We start from the raw sequence: 23,975 nt of genomic DNA, 5'->3' as shown, positions 1-23,975 counted from the left end.
ACGTAATGTATTTATATCCCCATTTTCATACATTCTCACTATTCTAGAACTTGCACTTAAAAGTCAAAGAATTTAAAAACTGTTACCGCCAAGAAATGAACCAGTATATTTCATGCTTCCGTTCCAACTAATGGAAATGAATCTTGTAGTTTTATGTGTATATTCACAAGTTAACAATTTCTGACCAAGTGTCATAATGGCCATAGATAAATAACTTCAACAGGAAGGTTTCAGTTCACTCTGTTTCAAAGTTAACAGCTTTTAAATTTTGAGTTTGCATTAAAGTCTTCCACAGCATTTAGATTAAAAGTAATACTTGTCAGATTTCTGATCATCTTGTCATGCTTCTTCTGAGATGTGCTGTATTTACTCATTCAGCTTTTAATGTGCCTGCATGCACCCCGTTTTCAAGCTTTTGCTCCATAACATGCAGGTTTCTAGGCTGTAAATACTAATGCACACACCTTGTGCACTTTTTATCTGTGCCACACTTTCTGTGCTTTTCATGGCTGTCAGTATTACCACCATTACAGCTTAGAGTCATTTAAGTATTATCCAAACTTGTTCCCTCCACCTCCATTTGCCTGGGTGAATCACCCTGAGCAAGTCACTTAACCAGACAGTCTTCTAGGATTTCCTCTTAATATGGCCTTCAACCCAGGTAAATTATTAATTGTGGGTTTGCAATTTTGTTTGATTTGTACATGCGTATTATTTAATTAAAGTTAAAAATGCTTCAATTAAAAGTTTGTTCCTTGCCTGCTTTCTTCTTATATCACGCCCAGTTCTATGTGTTTTGACCAAGTTTGCATTCTTTCACTTGATTCTTCAGTTGAGCAGCATATAGGTGGTACGGGGGACCCTGCAGTCCATGAAGAAAAATGAATAAATGGCTGATTACTCCTAATTTCACACTGTTTTTTCATCACGCCAGTATTTTCTTACTCTCTGTCCCAAAACTCGACAAATATAAACTGTCAGTGTTTCTTCCTGTGAAACATGTAGAAACAAGTCCATTTTTATGCTTCAGAGATAAGCAGTCTGGAACAAATCATACTTCTGCAATCACCTCCAGAGCATTATTCTGCTATTTTGATCGTCCAAAATTCATTTATTTCTATGCAATTTGTTCATTCCATTGTCTAAAGATCCTACTTCCAGTTATTTTTGCATCGTTTACAATCTCCAAAACTTCCTTTACGTAGTTAAAGCTTTTGATTCCCATTTTCTAGTAACTTTTTGCAGACAGTAACATTAAGCATAGAAGCTCTTACTGTGTCTAGGCAATTCAGATCTTGTATCTCAACTCAAACTAATTATTTCCTTTGTGACAACCATTTGATCCCCCAACATTTCTGTCAAAGTAATCTGTTGGGTATTTCCAAAGTCTCCCAACTTGTTGCAGTCCCAAAAAAACATGTTCCCAGTTAGCTCTCTCTTCCCCATCACACTTCCAGCATTTGCTGTCTACCAGAAGGAAATCCTCTGAAGTCCTTCCTTGGGGTGTAAAAATATCTATGCAAATACATGCTAAAGTTGTAAATCTTCTGGAGTTTGTTGCATGCTTGGAAGCCTTACAAATGTCTTCCCGTTGATCATTTGTAAATTGCCTTTCCATTGTCTTTTCCCAATTTGTTCTAACCTCCACTGATTACTTCCTATGTTTATCATGCAGTATTGTATATGTTGTACTAATTATCCTTTCTTTTAAAACAGCAGTTTCTGTTCTAGACTCAGTTTAAAACTCTCCCAGAGCTGGTCTTTCACTTAGCACTCTTCTATGTCTTTTGCAGTGTGCTACAGTTCAAAAACAAAGAAAAAGATTTTTTTGAGGCAGTCCACTCCCATGACTTTAGAATTGAAGCACTTTGGTGTTATATGTGTGGATTGTAGCAGCTACCTGATACAGATCCAACCCCAGCCAGTACTTTAAGCTCTTATAACAGCAGCATTTCTAAACTCGTGCATATTATCAAAATACTCCTCTATTTTTCCTTTAGCTCTCTGCAGTTGCTCCTCTTATTGGTCTGTGAGTTTCCTGTTGTGCAGTGCTTTAAAACTCTGTCAACCCTTCTAAATAATTTGTATTGCTTCTTTACCATATCTTTCTCTCTCGTTTCCGCTGTGCTTTTAAATATAGTTTTCGTTTTATCCCACCCACTAGCTATCCCTTCTGAAGTCATTTCTGTCTTCCCAAATAATTCCTCTTTTTTACCATATAAGTAGCAAATAACTAGTGTATCAGTTTTGTATCATTATCTTGCATCTTTGTCTTGGTTTTTATTGGTGTATGATTTGATGGATGCATCTTAAATCCATCAATTAAATACAACTGCTCCTATGAAGTATATTTTCTCACCAATCTAGCCAAGTTACTGTACCTTCAGGAGTAGTAATTAAATTCTGTCTGAGTTCTTACTTCTAAACTGACATTTATCATATCAAATGTTCTCATATACTTCTTCAGAAATCTACAGTGTTTTACTATGCTTTTCCTTCTTGTCCCCCGATACCTCCTCACTGTTGCAAAGCAGCTTCCAGTTCCCACCCATAAATAATATTCCATGCTGATCTGTCGCTCCTCACCTGTCTCCTCAGAGTTCCAGGTCCTTTGAGTCTGTGTTCCTATTAATGAGAAAAAAAGTCTTCAACATTTAAAAACTGTAACAAGCCATCTGTTTCATTACTTACATTTGTAGCATATAGCCTGCTACATCTTATAGCATGCATTAAGCTCTGAAGCAAGTGCTTCGATCCTGAGAGCAAAAGATGTATTTCGTTTCCGTGCCAGCATTCAGAACTACTGGTGTGGAAATACTGGTTTGCATTTCCCAGTTGTTCCCCCTCACACCTTGTGACCAAAATGACTACCTCCTTAGCCCCACACTGGCTACAGTTCTGGTTGAAATTAGAAAGAGGGAGTGGCTGAAGGTCTGGCGGAAAAGGTTTTCATATTAATGGGAATCCGTATTTACTGTGAAGGCATGAGTATGTTAGGTGGCTTTTTCCTATGTAAAAAAGATATGAAAAGCAGAGGGGGTAGAAACAACTGACAGAGATGTATTGGATCATGTAGAGGTTAAGTATTAGGTGTAGCAAAGTAGGCTAAAGAAAGATAAGTAAGTGGATGAGAAAAGGTGAGGAAAGTCCAAGTCAGTAGTTGGACAGGTAACAGAAGAGAACAGAAACAAGAAGAGAAAAGGAAGTTGATAATCATATGGTGGGCTATGTTGAAGGTAGCTGTGAGCAGACAGTCGATGAAGTAATCTGGAAGAGAGAGGTGAAAGTAGCGTATAATGGTGGGGGACCAAGAAAAACTACTTAGGAAAGTACAAAGGAGGGAAAAAGTGATACAATGTAAGGAAGAAAAGATTGTAAGATAGGAGTAAGAGGAGGATGAAACTGAGATTAAGATGCATGTTGGAAAAGAGAGCTATAAATCAGACTGAAGCAAAGATGAGAAGATAGTTTTAGTGGGGAAAAGGCATGATGTGGGCATCATTTTGGGAAAGGAGACCAGTTGTAAAACCGAGTGACAACCAAAGAAAGAGAGAAAAGAGAATATCTTAGAGCAGGGGTAGATAAAATACTACATGACAGAAGTTTGAGAATAGTGCAACAAAGAGGAGGGAGGAAGAAGGTGAGGAATGACTGGAAAAAGGGGAGATGCAGTTGTTTGATAGAAGCAGGAGGTTTTAGGTGTTCAGTGGTAGCTACCCTAGACCAATAACCTAAAGAATTTTAATAACGCTTGGGGAAGTTCATTTTCTCAGAAAGGACTGGGTATCTGCAAACACTGAAGCACATTTCCTCCTGAAAGTGGCCTTAGCACAGTCCTTAAGTTTGTTTATTTCCCTGTTTTCTTCTGAAGGGCAGAATCTACTTGAGAAAATATTGTTTATTTCCTTGATGTACACTCTCAGCTTTGATTGTACCTGAGGAGGGTACATAAGTGCAAAAAGACAACAGAGTTGCCTTCTTTGCTCCAGCTAAGCTTTGGCTAAGCAAACAACCTCTCAAATTGAATTGCTAAGTGAAATGTATTTTGCCACAGTTTGTAAGCACTTACTTAGACCACCCAAGCTCATAGTATAGTTGCTCAGGAATAATATCTTCTTTTAGCAGCGGTTCATGTCACAACTGCCCAGTTCACAATACAAGAATGATTGTAGCGGTAAGTGTTTACAGTGTGATCCATTCTTACATCCTCTTAGTGAAAGAGTAAGATGTTTTTGCTGCCTTTCAGTGATTGCCCTTTCTCTGAGGTAGTGACATCACTGTGAGAATAATAAAGTGAAGGGGAGATTGAGGACAAAGGCCTCCCACAAAGGGGTACAGGGGCTTGGATCCTACCAAAACAATTTTTTGTACATTTTATTTGCTCATGTTATAATGACTTTACATCCATATGCATGCGTATACTGAAGCTTATAATTTACAAACTGAGGTTGCAAGATGATTATTATACAGCCGTGGATATGTCAAGAAAGCACAGTAAATCCTTTGTCACTAGGCAGATGACCACCAATTGAAAATAATGCTTTCTGAATCCATTTGAGTAGGAGAATGGCTGCTTCTAGGATCCATTACAAGAATGTGATCACTGAGGAAATTTCTACCATATGCACTTAGTTATTAATTCATACCTTTACCAATCATAATTGTTTGCACAGTGATTCCTGGAATTCTTCTTCTTTTGCCATCTAGGGGACTCCTGACATGCCATTCTGAACCCTTACCTTTTAGCCTTTTCCAGCCCCAGTCGCCCATCTAAATTTACGCTTCAAGTACTTAAGATTCTTATAGGCCATTAACCACTGCTGAGGGCCTTCAAATAGAGCTATAATAGATGTGTATTTACGATATCATTTGGTCTATGACAAGTCTCAAAATGCACTCGCTCGAAGCACTCCTTAAAATGGAGAACATCAACATTTGTGCTGTACAGAGACCTGGTTCAAGGCAGCAGAAAGCACCCCTACACTACCAGGCTATAACTCATTCCACACCTTTCGGCCCTAGAACTTGGACCGAAGCTCCAAAGGCGGTGGTGTTTCCATATTCATAAAGGATGTGCACACCTCCAGACTGGTAGCCCAACATAATCCATCAGAGATACTTCAGATACAGCTAACATTGGGGAAGACAGTGATTCAGGTCATAGCCTGCTACAAGTCCCTAACCATGTCCCAAGACTCTCACTCCACATTTCTAAGCACCCTGGAGAATATTAGGGTCCAAACTAACACTCTCATACTGGGATACTTCAACTACCCCTCCATTAACTGGGAAAACTACTCGTGTACCAATACACTTGCCCAAAGTTTCCCGGAATTCATTAATTCCAATGCCCTGGACCAGCTCATTCTTCACTAGAGGTAGTAACATCCTTGACCTGGTCATTACTAACATGGGCAACCATTGCACTACACCAGTAGTCAACTCCTCCCTGGTTAGATCCGACCACAGACTAATCACCTTGGAAATCCACATCGCTCCCACCCCCCGCAAAGGTAACCACCATGAAAAACTTCTCCAAAGCTAACTTTGGGCTCCTAAGAACAGAGGTGGCTAACTTCATGACACCCATGCAAATGGAGAATAGTTACATGACCACCAAATCATAACACCAATCCACTGTACGAACACTTAAACAAATGCATGGATCTCACCATACCCAATAGAACCAAGACGCTCTCCTCCAAAAAAAGCAAGCCAATCTGGTGATCCCCTGCCATAAACAAACTCTACAACAGAAGGAGGAAACTGATGCAGAATAAGGTGAAGTCCCAAGACTGGAAAAACTCCCTTATCAACCTCAACAAAAAGCTGAGACCCTCATCAAATCCTCTAAAGCTAGCTATGAAAACAGAATTGCAGCAGATAGTAAAGATAACCACAAGGCCTTCTATAGTTATGTAAAGAACCTTCATGGCAATACCCAGATTTGCTCTGAGCTACTGCACAATGGTACCTCCTATACCGAGCCAACAGATATTGCCAATATACTGGCCAACAGATTCAGTGCCAACTCCCCCCACCAAAGGACTAATCACAATACCAGTAGATTGCCAGGCACCCAGTATTACAGCGGCACAGTTTAAAACAGCACTGCCCAAGGCCAAGAATACATCTTCTATGGGACCTGACAATATCTACGTGAACTACAGAGTGAACTGGCACCTCATCTGTCTGCCTGTTCAATCACAGCCTCACCTCAGGCTTTTTCCCTACCAAATGGCGCACTGCTATAATCATCCCTCTCCACAAAGGAGGAGCGACTACAGACCCTGGGAACTATCACCCCATTAGCCTGACAAGTCTGATATGCAAGGCTATGGAACACATCATCATGGACCTAATAAACAAGGATATAGAAAATCTCCAAACTCTGGATCCCCCACACAGTTTGGTTTTGTGAAGGGTAGATCATGTCTGCTCAACTTGGTTGACTTCTTTGAGTCAGTCAGCAGAGCTGTGGATGAAGGCAGGGTGGTTCATACAGCCTACCTTGATCAAGAAGTCGAAGTTCCAGATGGTCACTGTTCAGTCCATTCTTCTGCTTCTGCACAAAGGACGATTGGATGTGCTTGGTGGATCTCAAGGATGCATGCTATCACATAAAAATCAACAGATGCTCAAAAAGATACCTGCACTTCCGGCTGGGGGCCAGTCGCTATCAGTTCTAAGTCCTGCTTTTCGTGTATGGCAGTGGTAGCAGCCCATCTGCGGCTACAGGGGTTTCAGATCTTTCTGTGCCTGGATGATTCACTCCTCACAGCTCCCGCAAGGTATCACTCGAGCCACAGATTATACTCCCAGCCTGTTTTGAGACCTGGGCATCACAGTCAACCTTCCCAAATCTCATCTTGCTCCGTGCCAGAAATTTGAATTCATAGTGGTTCTTCTGGACACAATCTCGGAGACTGCAGCTTGTTCCCCGCACATGGTGTAAGCAATTCAGGAACAAGCCCACCTTCTCCTGGATCAGCATAGTGTTTCTGCCCATTTGATCCTGCAAGCCCTCAGATCCATGGTGGCGGCAATTCAGTTGGTTCCCCTCATCAGGTATCACATGCGAGTTCTTCAGTGGACCATTATGGTGCAGTGGTCTGCTCATCTTCATCCTAAGTCCATGGCAGTCAGGGTCTCTGAGGTCTACTGTCGTCACTTAGCATGGTGGCTCCTGTCCAAAGAACTTCTGCTAAGGAGACCCTTTTGTCTTCCCCAGACCCAGGCTACGGTGACCGTAGACATCTCCCTGTTGAGGCGGGGGGTGGGCATTTTCAGGGAAGGATGGTTCAGAACAGTTCTGAAGAAGTCCCAGAATGTTATACAAGGGATGAAAGTGCTAAACTATTGTAAAGGAATAAAGACTTTGTAATGTGGTACACTGTGTGGAGTATATGGTGTTGTTTATGCTAATTGGGCACTACTTGCTTTAATTCCTAGTCTTAGTATGTAAAATACATAAAAATATGGTAACCAGAACAGAAAAAAACTGCAACGCCAACCACACTAGAGTTCTAAGATGTATCAAATAAATGACCTGAAACTTAAAAAAAAAAAAAAAAAAAAAAAATCAAGAACTTTAAAATGCATCTTTGCAAATGTGACCTATATATAGATTTTGTGTGTGTGTGTGTCTGTGTGTGTGTGTGTGTATATATATATATATATATATATATATATATATATGTGTGTGTATATACACATACATATATGTGTGTGTGTATATATTTCATATATATATATATATATATATATATATATATATATATATATATATATATATATATATATATATGGGGCTACTTCAGATGATCAAAGTTTCACAACTTCGAACATCAAATTAAAAAAAAAAGTTTTCTTTTACATTTTTGCAGGAGGGCCAAGCACCCCCCACACCCTCTGCTACTTAAATATACCAACTCAGAGATTGCTCTACAGCAAGGAAAACTGTAAATTTCCTATTCCACTGTGTATGGGAAGAGGAATGGTGAGGATGCAAGGAGTAGAGGTGGTGAAGGTGGATGAGTTTAAATACTTGGGATCAATAGTTCAGAGTAATGGTGAGTGTGGAAGAGAGGTGAAGAAGAGAGTACAGGCAGGATGGAGTGGGTGGAGAAGAGTGTCAGGAGTGATTTGTGACAGACGAGTACCAGTAAGAGTGAAAGGGAAGGTCTACAAGAGGGTAGTGAGACCAGCTATGTTATATGGGTTGGAGACAGTGGCATTGACAAAAAGGCAGGACTTAGAGCTGGATGTGGCAGAGTTAAAGATGTTGCACTGGGTGTGACGAGGGTGGACAGGATTAGGAATAAGTATATTAAAGGGTCAGCCTAGGTTGGAAGGTTTGGAGACAAAGCCAGAGAGGCAAGATTATGTTGGTTTGGACATGTGCTGAGGAGGGATGCTGAGTATATTGAGAAAAAGATGCTAAAGATGAAGCTACCAGGAAACAGGAAAAGAGGAAGGCCTAAGATAAGGTTTATGGTTGTGGTGAAAGAGGACATGCAGGTGGTTGGTGTGACAGAGCAAGATGCAGAGGACAGGAAGAAATGGAAACAGATGATCCGCTGTGGCAACCCCTAACGGGAGCAGCCGAAAGAAGATGATGATGACTGTGTACGGGTCTCCATTCAGAACATTTTAAGTTTTAAAACTTTGATCATCTGGTCCTCAGCCATATGATGATTGAAGTTTGAAACTATATATGTATAGATGCGCGCGCGCACACACACACACACACACACACACACACACACACACACACACACACACACACACACACACACACACACAAACACATCTCCACAAAAAGTGTGTAACGCAGCTAGACTACCACTTTTGTGAAAAAAAATCTCAATATTGCCTTCCTGTGGACTTCATTTATTTCATTATCCCATGTCATTTTTTAGCGTTGTTAGAAATGGTACTATTTATCACTTCTATTTCTTCATAATACTGTTTATTGCTATGCAGTGTTGTAATGCATTTCTTATTGAAATACATAGGAAGTTTTGCTGAAGTTTTTTTTTTAACTCTGTGTGGGTTCTAATAAGTCTTGGAGTTTTTCTCCTTTGTTCTGTCTTGTAAGTGGGCTTCAGCTCAGTGGAACTTTCCTAATTAATGAACAAAGGTATTTCAGAAAATATTTTATTGTATAGAAGTTTACAGTTGTTTGTTGTGCTTAGGTAGTACTACAAAATTGAGTTAGGTGTCTATCTAAAGTGAAGCAGATATGAATACCTAAGGTTTTAATTGTAATCCGTGTTGTTCATTTTGCTATTTTCACATTTTCAGATCAGTATATAATCCTTGGAGCTGAAGAAGGCATCTACATACTAAACTTAAATGAACTGCATGAAGATACCATAGAAAAGGTGAACTTTTACAAGAAAATGAGAAGTGCTTTTGTTCTGATTTAGACTGCATGCATGTGTACACTGCTACTCTCCCCAATCACTTTTGCATCTTTTGGCTTATCTAATGGTTGTCTTCTGTCAAAGTCATTTACATTTCATGTTTCATAGGATGAGAGTAGATGTCAATAGTTTTCAATTATGCCTTAGCTCTGTGCCATAGATGGATGATGGTCAAACTGTGATCCACCATACGTTTGTTTGATTATTGCCACTGTTGCAGGAAGGACCAGTACCAGGAAAATGAGTGCGTGCGGTAAACACTGGCTCATCTGTTCTGGGTGGAAGTATGTAATATAGCCCACCTCACTGCTTCAACTGCTGACCTTCACAAGATTGTTAAGGTGTTGCAGGACCAAGTTTTAGCAATGACTCCATACTGTAAGCCAGGAGGTATTCAGATATGTGTGAAAGCATGCATGAGACCTCCCTAGAGCAGCAGTGGATACATGAGGTACCACCCTGTGAGGGATAGGGTGTTACACGAGTGAAACATGCTCATTAGGCAGATAGACCTGCTTCTCATCTGACTGTAGCGTTTGGAGGTGTGAATGGGCTAATAAGACTGTTGTCTTGGCAAGACACTGCAGGAGCTGAGAAATGAATGGGCCTTGCTGTCACCCCCCCCCCCCCATCAAAGGAGCAAAAGAGCTGACTAAGTATAGGAAAGGAAAACATTTTATGACTGTGCCACCAGAAAGAAAAAAGTGTGCACACACTACGTGGTAAGGAGATACTTTTGATATGATGATGAACACCTTTAATAGCCTTCTTGAGGAGGAAATGGTTTTAAAAATGAGGGCTGGGATTATCAGCATTCTGTCAAGTGTGACACTTTGCAAGATAATGCTGACAGTGTCACACAATTCTGATAAGAAATTGGTAGGAAGATGCAAAGTGTTAGGGAGCTGATACGTATAAATTGAATATCTCATCTAAAATTCAGGTTACTGAATAAACTGAGTAGGCTATGTTGCCTTTCCTTACCTTATGCTTTCCTTTTGTCTTTAATCTCAGAGTGCACTTATTAGGGATTGTGTGTCCTGCATATTCTATATGTGTGTGTGTGTGTGTGTGTGTGTGTGTGTGTGTGTGTGTGTGTGTGTGTGTGTGTGTAGACAGATAGAAAGGAAAAACAAAAGACTCCAGCATTCATAATTCAGTTCAAGTAAATTTATTGTCCTGAATACACCAGAAGAATGTGGACAGACCAGACCTCTGTTTCGCCAGTGTTGTGGCAACATCTAGAGTGCAAATTAACTACGTTAAATAACTTAAGATCACAATTGTCTTCATGCTTTCATCTAAGCTAAAAAGATAGAAACATTCCATCCACAAAGTGTTTTTGAAAACATACTAGAAAATGTGAAATATTAAAGAACACTAGCACAGAGCAATTATATGTTGCTCAAAACATGATCAGTGATGAAATATGAAAAGGGCAGTTAATACCACAGAACTTATTTGTGTTTGTTCTGTATATGTATATATATATATATATATAAATAAGTACAAACATACACACACACACACATTTCTACTTGTGAAATAAAACATGCCTCTGTTTCACATAAAATTTATTGAGGTTGAGTGCTTTTGCCAGTTCAAATACAAATACTTCATCAGAATAATATATAAACAGTAACTACCTCCTCATAAGTCATTCAGAAGCACTCACATGATTCCTTTGGCTTATTTCCTGCATCAACTTTTTGGTCATCTTTCTATCATGTTATTGGTCTAGCAGATTAGTGCTCCTCATCCACACCAGGTCAACCAAATAATCTGCTTACCCACCTCCTCAGCAGTAGTAGTATGACCTACCCATTCCCCTCTCCCACCTGGCAACATGGTTATGTCTGATGGGTGGGTGTGCAGTGGGGACATTGCGGCATATCACCCTGCCTCCATGGCTGCTTATTCAGTTCCAGCCCCACCTCCTGTTTGGACCATGCCTCCTCCCAACGATGTTCCTAGCCATTACCATGTGATGCAGAAGATGCTTGTGTCACCATCCTCTCCTCAAGGTAGAAGCAGTCATCCTCCTTTGTCATTCCAAGAGTCAACTGAGCTAATTGAACCCAGGTCACCTGGGTCTTAATCAGGGCTTTAGCCATCTATACCACTGGAGTAGCAATTTAATAGAGTGAATTGTTGCAATTATATTTCCTTTTTAAAACTCAATAAATCTAAATAACTTCATGAAATTCAGGCATCTTATCCGACTTGTAATAAATCTGTTATTATAACTCCCTGAGAACAAATGATTATTCCACTCCCCACCCCTATCATTTTCACACACTTTCCCCAAAAGTAAGTAATATAGACTTGTTGAGATTATTTAATGTAATAATGCATTTAGCCAAGGCGTTCTTCACCTCACTTTTATGTATAACATAATAAAGCAGATCAGAATAATAACATGGGAATGTATACAACCTGAGCCATACTGCAATCAAAATGCCCCCTACAAGTATGTACTTTCTCCCTTAGCTTGATAAATTCCCTACTATAAATAAATAAGTCTGCACTGTTTACATGTGCTACAAGAATACATACCAGGGACGTGAATGGAAGGCAGAATGTTACCTCCCTTATAAATGAAATGTGGTCTGTCACATAGTTTCTTTGTCCATTTATTGGAACAAGAGAAGACCTGACAATGCTGTTTAATAATCTTTTGAATATTCATATTATCTACAGAAGATGTTAAACACATGGCTTTGTTATAATTTCTTCTTGTCCCACCTTTATCGCAGGGACCAAAGGTTTTCTTAATACAGGGGCAAACCTATCACTCTTACTATCCGTAATTTAATCTATTATCTCTTCCACCATAGTCGATGGAGATTGTCTTTCCAGGAACATTTCTCATAGAAATATTATTTAGGTTCATAGGTAAGTATTTGGCTAGCTGCTTTTGCAGGCCACTTTAAGCCTAGCCAGTTTCCTGGTTTGTGCTCAAAATAAGATATCCTGTTTGCTAATAGATTACCCTTACCCACCCCATGGTCGATGGTTATTTATTACCTCTAATGAGAATAACTGGGATCATATCATATAGATAATTTGAGGGGACCCATGCATTGGATAAAGCTTTTAGGAACTGCCTGCTTCCATCCGTAGTACAAGGGGAAGTCCTTTATGTTTTCTATCCATAGATCTAAGTTGCACTTGAAATTGGACAGGATTGAACTTTTTTTTATGTGGATGGATGGGAAATCTGTTCTACAGCAGTGGTATAATCTAAGAACTATGCTTATGTGTTAAAACTGTTCTGTTAGGTTCATAGGTTCATACTAGGCTATCTGCCCAAGGGCATTTATAAGCCTAGCCCAGAGTTTTTGTGGCTTTCGCCACCCCATGTTGATGTTGCAGAAGGGATTTAGATCCCTGGTCCAAGTATTTCTGATGCATTTGACTTTCTGACGTGTAGTAAATCCATCAGTCATGGGTCAGAGGATACCCTGTATGCCAGACAGAGGTCCCCTCTTAGCAGTCTGTAGGTTGCTGAGTATAATGGCAGGGCTTTGAGTCTGGCCTTGTAGAACATGTTGTTTAGGCCTTGCATCCTTTTAGCAAGGTACCTCTGTGGACATTCCAGTTGTTGCATGTGTCTGGACAGGTACACGCCAAAGAGAAAATTATATTCAATGACTGGCATAATGAGGGCTGAGTAAAGGGGGGCAATTACATCCTTAGATCTTGACATAGTCCCTTTGTTTGTAAGCTGTGCAGTATAGAAGGACTTTCTTACAACAATAGACACGTATTGGTCAAGAATTAGGTCACTATCCAAGTAAGTTCCCAAATCCTGAGCAACTGGGTCAACTCTGAGGGGGTGTATCGTCAGTGTAGTAGTTCCCATGGGGTAGATGAGGATACACAAATGCATTTTGTGACAGTTACAGACCATAATTTTGACACAAGTTATTTATTTGAGACAAATCTTCCTGCAGGATGGCTAAGTCATATGATATTCAATGACTGCTCCTAGCTTGTATTCGTCTGCAAACTTAGTCAGCCAGAGCCCTTTGGTATTGGCTTTTACTTCAGAAAAGTAGATGCCAAACAGGAGAGGTCCCAGTACAGAACCATGGGGGGGGGGGCTCCACTAGTGATTGGTCTCTCTGCTGAGGTAATCTCTCTGCTGAGGTAACTTTCCATAATTTGATTATCTGTGAGACAATTGGCAAGCCAGCGGGTGACATAAGGGTTTATTCCCAGTTTATTTAGCTTTTCTACTGTGCCTGTGTGGAGAATTGTGCCTAAATCTTTGGCCATGTTCAGGTATGTGGTGTGTACTTTTGCCTACATCCATTGCTTTGATGTTCTTTAAAGAAAACTCCACCACATTGAGTAAGCATGGTCTGCCCTTGAGGCATCCAAACTGAGACAGGTCCATTGTTTGAAGGTTCCTTCTTGAAAGTTTCATTTTCAGAGTTCATTCTGGAAAATTGTATGTGCTGTCCATTAAAAATATTGCATTTCATCTGGAAAAAATGATCACTGTAATAGTGTATGTTAGAGTTACTAAATGTTTCCTTTCTGTAAAGATCAGATTCAAACCACACCAGCTCACAATTTTCAAATAATTTAATTTCTAAAAAAGTATTTAATCCCAGGACCAAATGTATGAAAATTTCAAAAAAGTTGTGATACTTTGTGAAATTACAGGAATTTGTTGATTTACAAAGTCCCCAGATCACAAATAAAAATATTGTCCAAAAACTGTAGATATAACTGGACATACTTAAAAATATTGGGAACTGAAAAACATATCTTTTTCCTATTTATTCAAAACCAAACTGAAAAAAAATTGGGGTAGCCACTGCCCCCATCACCAGCCCTGAACAGTGTATATAAAATTTACATTTGAAGCTAAAAATTGTCATCCTACACAATTTCCATGAAATCACAAACTATTTCCATATCATTTGTTGAAATTAATTTTGCTTATAACAAAATATCTCTGAATCAGGTCAATGCCTCCAGTAACAAACATGTCCTTCTGTTTAAACTCAGCATTGTGTCAAATTTCAGGGTAGTGCTAAGAGTTCATTACAATTGTTGGAAATTTGTCAAAAATGCCCTTCAACTTAAAATCTGCTAACACTGCCAGTGGTTCAGACTTGATTCCCGTTGCTTAAATTATAGGCCTAAATGCAGGTTAACACTGTTTTTGTGAATTTTGTGGCTCCCAGATATATAAGGGTAAACAGGACTTTTTACTATTAAAAAGCAAGTAACGTATCAGAAATTAAATTATAAAATTGCACCTCATTTAAATATATATCAGTTTTACAGTAAGTGATTATAATTTCATTCTTTGATATCACTTCATCAGATTTGTCATCATTCAGTAATTCAGATATTTTGAAATTGTTGTCTACAGACTTCACTAATAGAACCCAGCTCCTTTTCAGGTTTCATAATCCTTATATTATTGTCTCTTGAAAGTTTATATAGTAAATCATGTTTGTATAATAAATCATGTTCATTTTTTGAATGGCTAAAAAATGTATTTTTATTTTTGTTTACCAATCCTTGACAAATGTCTTTCACTCAACCTTTCAAAAAGGGACAGTATTATGGTGGTCGGAAGATTAGACAGACTATGCCTGTTAGGCTCAAAGAGTTCTTTCCCGTCACCAAACATAACTGTAAAGTTAGGTTTTCTGGCAAACAGATCTGATGCTATCCATCTCATTATTGATCACAAATGGGTCTTGGATCCTATGTTGGACATGAGCTGGCAGTGCAAGCAACCGCTCCTGAGCTCAAGCTCCTCCCCTCCCAAGATCCTGTGCTACCCATAATCCTCGGATCTCATTTGCTGAGATTTGTGAGTGGACATGCTCTGAGTCTCTAGCTTCATTGGAAAAGAAGTATTTTCTTTTTGTATTTTGTTTTTTTTTCTCTCCCTTTTCTACCTTTTGCCTTGTAGTAGCTAGTTTCCTCCCCTCTGTTGGCCGTTAGTTGGTCCATTAGTTTTTCCCAGGTTCCCTCCTTGTTCCCACAGTGGTAGTTCACCTCCTTCCTTGCTCTCTTTTTCTCTCTCCTCCTTTCCCTTTGCGTGAGTGTGTGTGGGTGTGAGAGACCCCCCCCCCCAGCACTGACCCAGTAATCAAGAAGCTTCAATCTTCACCACTGGCTACAGCAGGGAACATACACACTGGAAGGATGACAAGTACACACACACAGTAAAGTGCAGTTTCACTTAAAAGCCCACAGAGACCACAGTCCGTCTGGAGCTGGTTTTCTCCCTCTTTTTACAGATCACTAGTAAGACTCCCCACTAGTACAGCTATAGAGTTGAATCCTTAGCCAGGGCTCCAAGCCAAGTCCTCCAACACTCTCAGTAAGTAATCAGTTACATCAGAGTTCAAAATCACAGGAAGTATTTAAAACAACATTGGTGGACAGTCTCAAATAAATAAAGAAAATGTCTAAGCTATACTTCACTATATTTCTATCTGGTTCTAAAAGAGTTACTTGCCCTAAAAACTTACTAACAGAACAACATGCAGGCAGAAATGGTGAGTGAATGTTTCCAGATCAAAGACCAGATACCAAATGCCCACACTTTTTCTCTCAGAGAGTTCTTAAATTAATATTTCAAATATTGCTGCTGGGATACTTGCAGTATGACATCAAATTTTGTCACCTCACTTCAGTTCCCAAGCTAAACCACCATTGTAGCATCTAGCATCTCCCTGTAAAAATACATAGACAAAGGCTTCTGCTCAGATCTGTGCAGCTGTTGGAAGTCATAAAGCAGTAAAACACTTCCACATCTCAATTCTAGTAATTACTTGTCTTTCAAGACGATACAAAAAACTTTTAGCTCTAGACGTTGCCTCTGCTACTGCACTGAAACTGAGAGAGAACATCTTTTGTTTATGGCCCAGCTATAAAGTAACTTAAACTCAACTATTCTTAAGTTTTGCAGGTTAATCTCCTGTTAAAAAAAAAAAAAATATATATATATATATATATATATATATATATATATATATATATATATATATATATATAATAGTGCATATACATTTCTGCTCAGTACTTTAAAAATATGTCTTCTATTTCAGCAGTTTGATATACACATAACATACAGTTTGAATATAGTGGTAGCACAAGCAATTGCATCATGCTGGTAGTCACAAATGACATATAACTATTTACAAAATTCCAGATAGATGGGCTGGCAGTGTGACAGGGAGTGTGTGATGGGGGATTTGTGTATGTGCCTTCAGGATGTCTGGCAAACACTCAGGATTCAGATGCTGCTCCTCATGCAGTCGGGAGTTGGCTCCCGCCGACATGCACGGGGAGTGTGTCTACTGCCTAGGAGAATCCCATTTAGAGTTTAATTTGATATCTGTGTGGCATTCAACCCCAGGGCTCCCCTAGACATTAGAAATAAGGTCTTACTTAAAAGGCTTGCTAATGGGGGGTCCCCTGGTTTTGGGTTCCTCCTCCAAAGCCCCCTCGGATCCCAAGAGAAAGTCCTCTTCCTCTTGGGACTCTCCTGCTAAAAGGCCAAGGCTCTCAGATCCCAGCTCCCTGGATCCAAGTCCAGCCTCTGGGGCATCGGCTTCAGGGTCTTTGGCTTCAGCAACCTCAGGTCCCCTCATCGGATCTGATTCCTCAGAGGCTGAGAGGTCCTTGGATCCGATCATGTCCAAAACCCCTCGGATACAACTGGTCCTTGGATCTGTCCATGGGGGTCCTTACTGCCCTCGGATCCATTCAGGCCTTTGGATCTGACTGCCTCCTCAGAGCCTATCCTTACTGAAGACACATCAGCCACTACTAGGAAGTCTGATCTGAGGAAGTTCAGTAGGTCCTTCTCCTTCTAGATTGGGAGAGTGTTCCTGCCCATTTGATTATGCAAGCCGTCTGATCCATGGCAGCGGCAATTCAATTGGCTCCCCTTGCCAGGTATCACATGCAAATTCTTCAGTGGACTATTGCAGTGCAGTGGTTGGCTCATCTTCATCCTATGTCCATGGCAGTCAGGGACTCTTAGGTCTGCTGGTGTCACTTAGCGTGGTGGCTGCAGTCCAAAGACCTACAAGGGAGATCCTTTTGTCTTCCCAAGCCCTAGGCCATGGTGACCATGGATGTCTCCCTATTGGGGGGGGGGGCATTTTCAGGGAAGGACGGTCTAAGACACCTGGTCCCCATCGGAGATCAAGTTGCACATCAATGTCCTAGAGATGAGAGCAGTCGTCCTCTCGTTGCAAGTCTTCCAGGACTATCTCCCTCTTGGGACTGTGGCAATTCAGACATACAACATGGTGGTAGTCTGGTACTTCAACAAACGGGAGGGAACACAAGTGTATCCTCTGTGCAGAGAAGCCATGAGAGTGTGGGAATGGAGAATGTCCTCCAGGCACTTTTTTCTTACAATGGATATTCCTGGCCATTCCAACATGCTGAAAGAGAAGCTCAGCAGATCTATCCTGATCCCTCACAAGTGGTCCCTGAACCAGTCTGTGGCATGTCAGATTTTTAGCTATTGGGGTCTCCATTGCTGTGATCTGTTTGCCTCCCCAACCAGTCGCAAATGCAACAAGTACTTTGCCCTGATTCCCCCACCGGGGGAGTCACCCAGGGATGTTCTGGTCCACAATTGTCCGCCAGGTCTTCTGTACGCCTATCCTCCAACTCCCCTCATTCCCAAAAGTCTTACAGAAAGCGCGCCACCTGAAGACTCATCTCAACCTTATTGCCCCCTTCTGGCCCCATCAGGTATGTTTTTTTTTCCTCCTTTGGTCTCATCTGAAGTATCCACTTTGGATATTAGATCCAGCCCAGGATCTCATTTCCCATCCCTGGGGGCTTCCTCTACCCAACCTTCTGTCCCTTTGGCTGACAGCTTGGTACCTCCAATTCCAATGATTGTCAACCAGCTTAAACTGCCTTCTCCTGTGAAGGAAGTTATGTTAGCCTCCCAAAAGCCTTCTAAAAAGGTTTATTCCAGAAAATGGAAGAGGTTTTGTATTTGGGCTCATCTGTATGACATAGATTAATTTTCAGCTTTTATTCCTGACATCTTGTCATTCCTTTCCTCTTTGTTTCAACATGAGGCTAGTTTTTCGATGATTAAACTTCAATTGGTGGCTACATCCAACTTCCACTTAAGTGAAAGCCCCATGTTTTCATCTAGGCTGTGCAAGGCTTGCCTTAAGGGAGTTTTCTTGCTCAGGCTTCCTTTCAAAGATCTTTCTACTCCTTAGGATCTTACCTTAGTGCTACAGTCCCTGACACACCCTCCCTTTGAGTCTGTCGATAAACGTAATATTAAGTTTTTGTCTTGGAAGACGGCACTTATGGTGGTTATTACTGCAGCCAAGAAGGTTTCTGAATTTCTGAATTGCAGGTTCTTTGTATTAAATCCCCCTTTATGGTTTTTCACAAGGATAAGGTACATCTGAGCCAGTCCTTCATTCATTCCTAAAGTAGCCTTAGAGGCTAATCTTAATCATTTCAACTACCCATCTTTTTTCCCATTTTCTCGAACAAAGGGAAGTACAAACTTCATTGCCTGGATGTGCATAGGCAGCTACATTTCTGTTTGAAGAGAACTGAGAATTTTTGAAAATCAGATCAACTTTTTGTGGCATATTCTCAGGCCAGGAGAGATCAGGCCATTTCCAATGTTTCTATTTCTCATTGGAACACTTGTTGTATAGCTCACATTTATGAAAGCAATTACATTGAACTTCCCAGGCCAGTTAAAGCCCATTCTACTAGGTCGGTGGCCACTTCTTCTGCCTTCTGGGCAAGGACGTCCTTGGATGACATTTGTGCTACTGCTACTTGGTCAAATCCCCATACCTTTGTAACATGTTACAGACTGGACTTGTTGTCCATGGGTAGAGCTTCATTTGGTTCTTCTGTGCTCCAGCATGTCCTTCCTTGAGACCTCCCAGGGTTGTGGATAGCTGGGGGCTCTGACCCATCTGTGATCAATAATGACACAGACAGCATCAGATAAAGTGTTATGGGAGGCTGGTGTAATGATTAAGGTGTTTACCTTAGAGGCACAAGGTACAGGGTTTGATTTTTCACATAGGATAATTTGCTAGACTTAAAATGGCCCACAAGGGCAGCTAGCCTAGAACTAATCTAGGAAACTATAAACCTATGAACTTACCATAACTTGGAATCTGTGCTATCCAGTGTCATTATTCATCATGTTCCCACCCTCTGTCCCCCCGCCTTCTGGTGATCGGGGAATTATGGAGTAATGGTGTTTTTAGTATCACTGTTCCTTCTTGTGGGCAGTTTCACTGTCCTTTGTTTCTTTTTAGCAAACTCGATCTGAGGATTATGGGTAGCAAGGGATCTTGGGAGGGGAGGAGCTTGAGCTCAGGAGCTGTCGCTTGCACTGCCGGCTCGGATACAAAGTCAGATCAAACACCTATCTGTAATGAATAATGACACTGGATAGCTCAAATTCTAAGTTATGGTAAGTACATAACTCTTTTCTAAGTTCAATTAAAATGTCTACCACATCTGCATGTGTGTGTGTGTGTGTGTGTGTGTGTGTGTGTGTGTGTGTGTGTGTGTGTGTGTGTGTGTGTAAACACATTTCACTTTCTGCTGAGAGAACGTTTTGATAGCAATCCAGGGTCTCTTCCTTCTACGAGTATATTTCTGCTGCTGCATGGTCACCTTCTTGTAGTCATAGTGCATGTCAGATTTTTTCCCCCTTATATTGTCTTCCCTTTCCACCCACTGTTAAACATATGTTGATCTCATCTTTTTTGAACAGCGAAATGCATTTTTTCTACAAACCAACCCCTCACATAATTTTCTCTTTCTTCACTCTGAGTAAAAGCAGCTCCCAAATTATGTTTATATTTCTGCCAATAGCAAATAGTAATTAATGTGACTGTATCAAACCTATTTTAAAATTTAAACAGAATTGTGTTTAATATGATCACCAGGCTTTATAATTATAATTATTTTATTGCTGCTATAATGATTTTGTTTACATTTTTATTGTATGTTTTGAGTGAATGATTTTATATATGCAATGGATTTTATGTATTGCTATTGTATTGAAGGTCACATAACTTTTAATAAGATGATTGGTAGGCTGGCTTTATTATGATTTTCACAATATATAATAAGCTGTCACTGTGAGTTTTTATTCTGTATCGATGAAGAGCCATTGGGCTTGAAAACTTTCTGTTTGAATAAAGTGACTTGTATTGGATGTTTAGACTTTTGTTTTTTTACTGTTGGATTATATTGTGCCTAAGAAGTCCATTTGGCAGTCTAGTATAGTTTGCTTGCACATTTTCCTGCCAATCACCATTCTATTAAGTCAGGAAAAGTTGAGCTACAATTAACTTATGCAGCCATTGCTTTCTTAGAAATGTTACATCATGCCTTTATATGGCAGTTGCATGAGCAGTGTAACTTTAAACAGGTGTGCAAGAAGAAAGATAATATAACTATTTTTGTTGCCATGTCGCAGTTCTGAGTTAATTGGTGGCATTATGAATTCATAAAGTATTACCCCAGCCATTTTTCTGTCAGTTTGGACATGCAAAATGTGAAATATGATGACCACTGAGATATGACTAATTTGGAAGGCATTCATTTCTAAAATGTTTAATTTATAAAACTCTTCTCATTATAGACGTTCTGACATGTTAAAAATTTAAGAACTACAAAGTGTTGTTAGAACACTCCCTTATATTTCATATACAACTTAGTCTATTTGTAGCAGTCATATCTTATATTCTTTTTATCCACAGCTTGTTCCTCAGAGGTGTTCCTGGTTATATGTAATGAACAATGTTTTAATGACTGTGTCAGGTAAGCAGACAGTTAATACTTGTCTTACATGTGTTGCTGTTTCATTATACTCGACTGTGTTTGTTGCTTCTCTCTCATTTTTTTTTTTTTTTACTTTATAAACATTAGTCCTTTCTATTTCACTTAAAGAAGTGACATTCAGTACCACCTTTCATCTTTAAAGGAGACCCCCCCCACACTCCATCTTGTGCCTGTATTGTGTTATGAAAGTAATGAGTGCACTGTACAATGTCAGTCCTCATTCTGATTCCTCTCTGATCCAGTACTGATAATCTCTTAACCATGCATGTCACTCACTGCCTTTAGAGGTTCACCAGCATACTCTGCTTCACATTGATGGGGAGCCGGTTCCAGACAATGGGAATTCTCTGAGAAATATATCTGTCTGTCCAACATGTCGCACTTATATTGCAAGCAAAATTTAGGCCTTTTGATCTAGTAGTTCTGATGCTGTTTGTTTTGCTGATGTGCAAAATGTGTACCAAAATAAGGTCCAGGGATGTCTAGTACACCTGGCAAAGATCACCTCTCAGAAATCTGCATGATATCAAGTAAAGAGACAGGGCTTTGAGGCAATCAACACAGGATGTTGTGTTTATTCCCTGTATTTGTTTTGTAAGGAACCTTTGTGGACGTTCCAGTTGCTGCATAAGTCTGGTCAGGTACATACCAAAGGGAGCATTATACTCTATGATGGGTCTGATGAGGGCCAGATACAGTGTTACGATGACCTCCCTGGACTTAGATGCCATACCCTTATTTATAAGGTGAGCAACAGAGAAGAATTTTCTTACTACCATGGACACATGTTGGTTGAAGGCCAGTTTACTATCTACATCAGTTCCCAGATCCCTAACTAGTGAATCAGCTTTTAGGAGTGTTTTTATAATGCTGTAGTTACCTGAGATTGTTGACTTCCCTAAAGGTACTATAATGCATTTCGTAGTATTGAATTTTAAGCCATGAGTTTAGCACCAAGCATTGGTATGTGTTGGACCTTCCTTTAGGATGTTCTCATCTTGTGGAGGGGATTCAGTGACTGGTCCCAGTTTGCAATCATCTGCAAACTTGGTCAGTCAGAGGTCTTTAACATCCAGTTTGACATCTGAGAAGTAGTTATCAAAGAAGAGTGGAACCAGCACAGAGCTATGAGGGACTCCACTGGTGATTGGCCTCTTTGTGGTGACCTGATTCTAACCTCTGGGGCCCACCCATGAGACAGCTAGCTATCCAGTATGTTATAAAGAGGTTTATGCCTAAATGCATAAGTCTGTTGTCAAATCCCAAATGGGGTATTGTATCATATGCTTTAGCCAGATCTAGGTAGACAGTATGCAATGCTTTCCCCTCATCCATTGCCCTAGTGATCTTTTCAAAGAAGTCCACCAGGTTCCGTAAGCATGACCTCCTTTTGACAAAGGCAAACTGGGATGGAGCCAGTGTCTGGAGGTTTCCTATGTCCTTGTCAATAACTTCCATGATAATAATTTCAGTGGCTTTGCAAATAAGACTGGTCAGACAAATGAATCTGTGTTTTTTCAGGATCTGTTGAAGGTCCTCTGTTATGAAGGAGGATGACCATCTCAGTCCCCAATTTTCATGGCACAAGAGATGTTAAGACTGTTGTTAAATAGTGACTACAGTGGTCATGATAAGTTATATTGTATACCATTCAGGAGGCATCCCGGTATATTATCAGGAAAACCTGAGGCTGTGTTCTTGGCTTTAGCAGGTGCAGCCAGTACATACTCCCCTAATTATAGTTGGAGGGGTTATGTTTCAGGGTATTTCTTGGGAAATGGTTGTGGGTGAGAGGGGGTAAAGTTGAAATTGAATTAGTCCGCTGACTGGTTCACTATTTTGCCAAACTCCGTGAATGAGGCACCATTAACCACCAGTTCAGGTTTCTGACATAGTTGAAAAAGGCCTTATGGTTGTCTTTCACATGGGGTGCTATCTTTACCACAAGATTGGCTTTGTTTGTCTTAATTAGCTGTCTTAATTGCGTATTTAGTTTGATGAGAAAGTTTTTATCTTTATAGGAATTATCCTTCCTGATTTTCAGCATAGTTTCTTCCTGTTGTATATCATGTTTAATTTGAGATGCCACTAGGATGGTTTGTTTCTGGGGCTAGTTTGGGCTTACTTCTGGTAGGTACAGCAGTCCCCTATGCAGCCAATGACATGTTTGTACAGTGTTTCTGAGAGCAACTCAGAGTAGGCTGCTGTATTCTCAGGGTTTGGAGAGTATTACATTTTGACAAACCATCACTTAATAAAAGGTAGTTTGCCTTGGAATAGTTCTTAACTGTTATTGATTTTACTGGACTTACAGAGTTGATTTTAATTTTGAAGGAGACAGCTTATGGTCGGACCTTATTGGATAGAACAAGACATGGGGGGGGGGGGTTACAGCGTTCTCCCATTTTTGTGAGCACAAGCTCCAGTAAGTTGGAGTCTCTAGTGGGAGTATTTAGTATTTGCATAGTGGTGTTTGTATTTACAAATTCCAGGAATCTCTTTGCCTGTAGATTTGAAGCCATGTAGGATTCCCAGTTTATAGAGCAGTAATTAGGCATTAGGTTGTATGGCAAGTGTCTCCAGTAGGTCCAAGTATGCATCGTGAGTTTCTTTGAACATAGTGGGTGACCTATAGTTGGCTAGGAAATAGTATGGTAATTTGTGTATGGTGATATTCACATGGAGGAA

The 23,975-nt window shown here is 40.2% G+C and overlaps 1 protein-coding gene across 2 annotated transcripts in view; it reads left to right on the top strand.

Moving 5' to 3' along the window:
* The window catches only part of LOC122805364 (mitogen-activated protein kinase kinase kinase kinase 2-like), a 1,562,336-nt gene that overhangs the window by 1,113,166 nt on the left and 425,195 nt on the right, over positions 1–23,975 (top strand). For both annotated transcript variants that reach the window (XM_044075456.1, XM_044075455.1), the window contains 2 exons: positions 9,307–9,386; positions 21,206–21,266. In XM_044075456.1, coding sequence (XP_043931391.1) covers positions 9,307–9,386; positions 21,206–21,266 — 141 coding nt within the window. The remainder of the gene's footprint in view (positions 1–9,306; positions 9,387–21,205; positions 21,267–23,975) is intronic.

Source organism: Protopterus annectens, chromosome 6.part1, assembly GCF_019279795.1.
Source record: "Protopterus annectens isolate FY-2018-M chromosome 6.part1, PAN1.0, whole genome shotgun sequence".
Classification (NCBI taxonomy): Eukaryota; Metazoa; Chordata; order Ceratodontiformes; family Protopteridae; genus Protopterus; species Protopterus annectens.
Note: the sequence above shows the minus strand (reverse complement) of the source record. Positions and strands in the feature narration are given on the sequence as shown.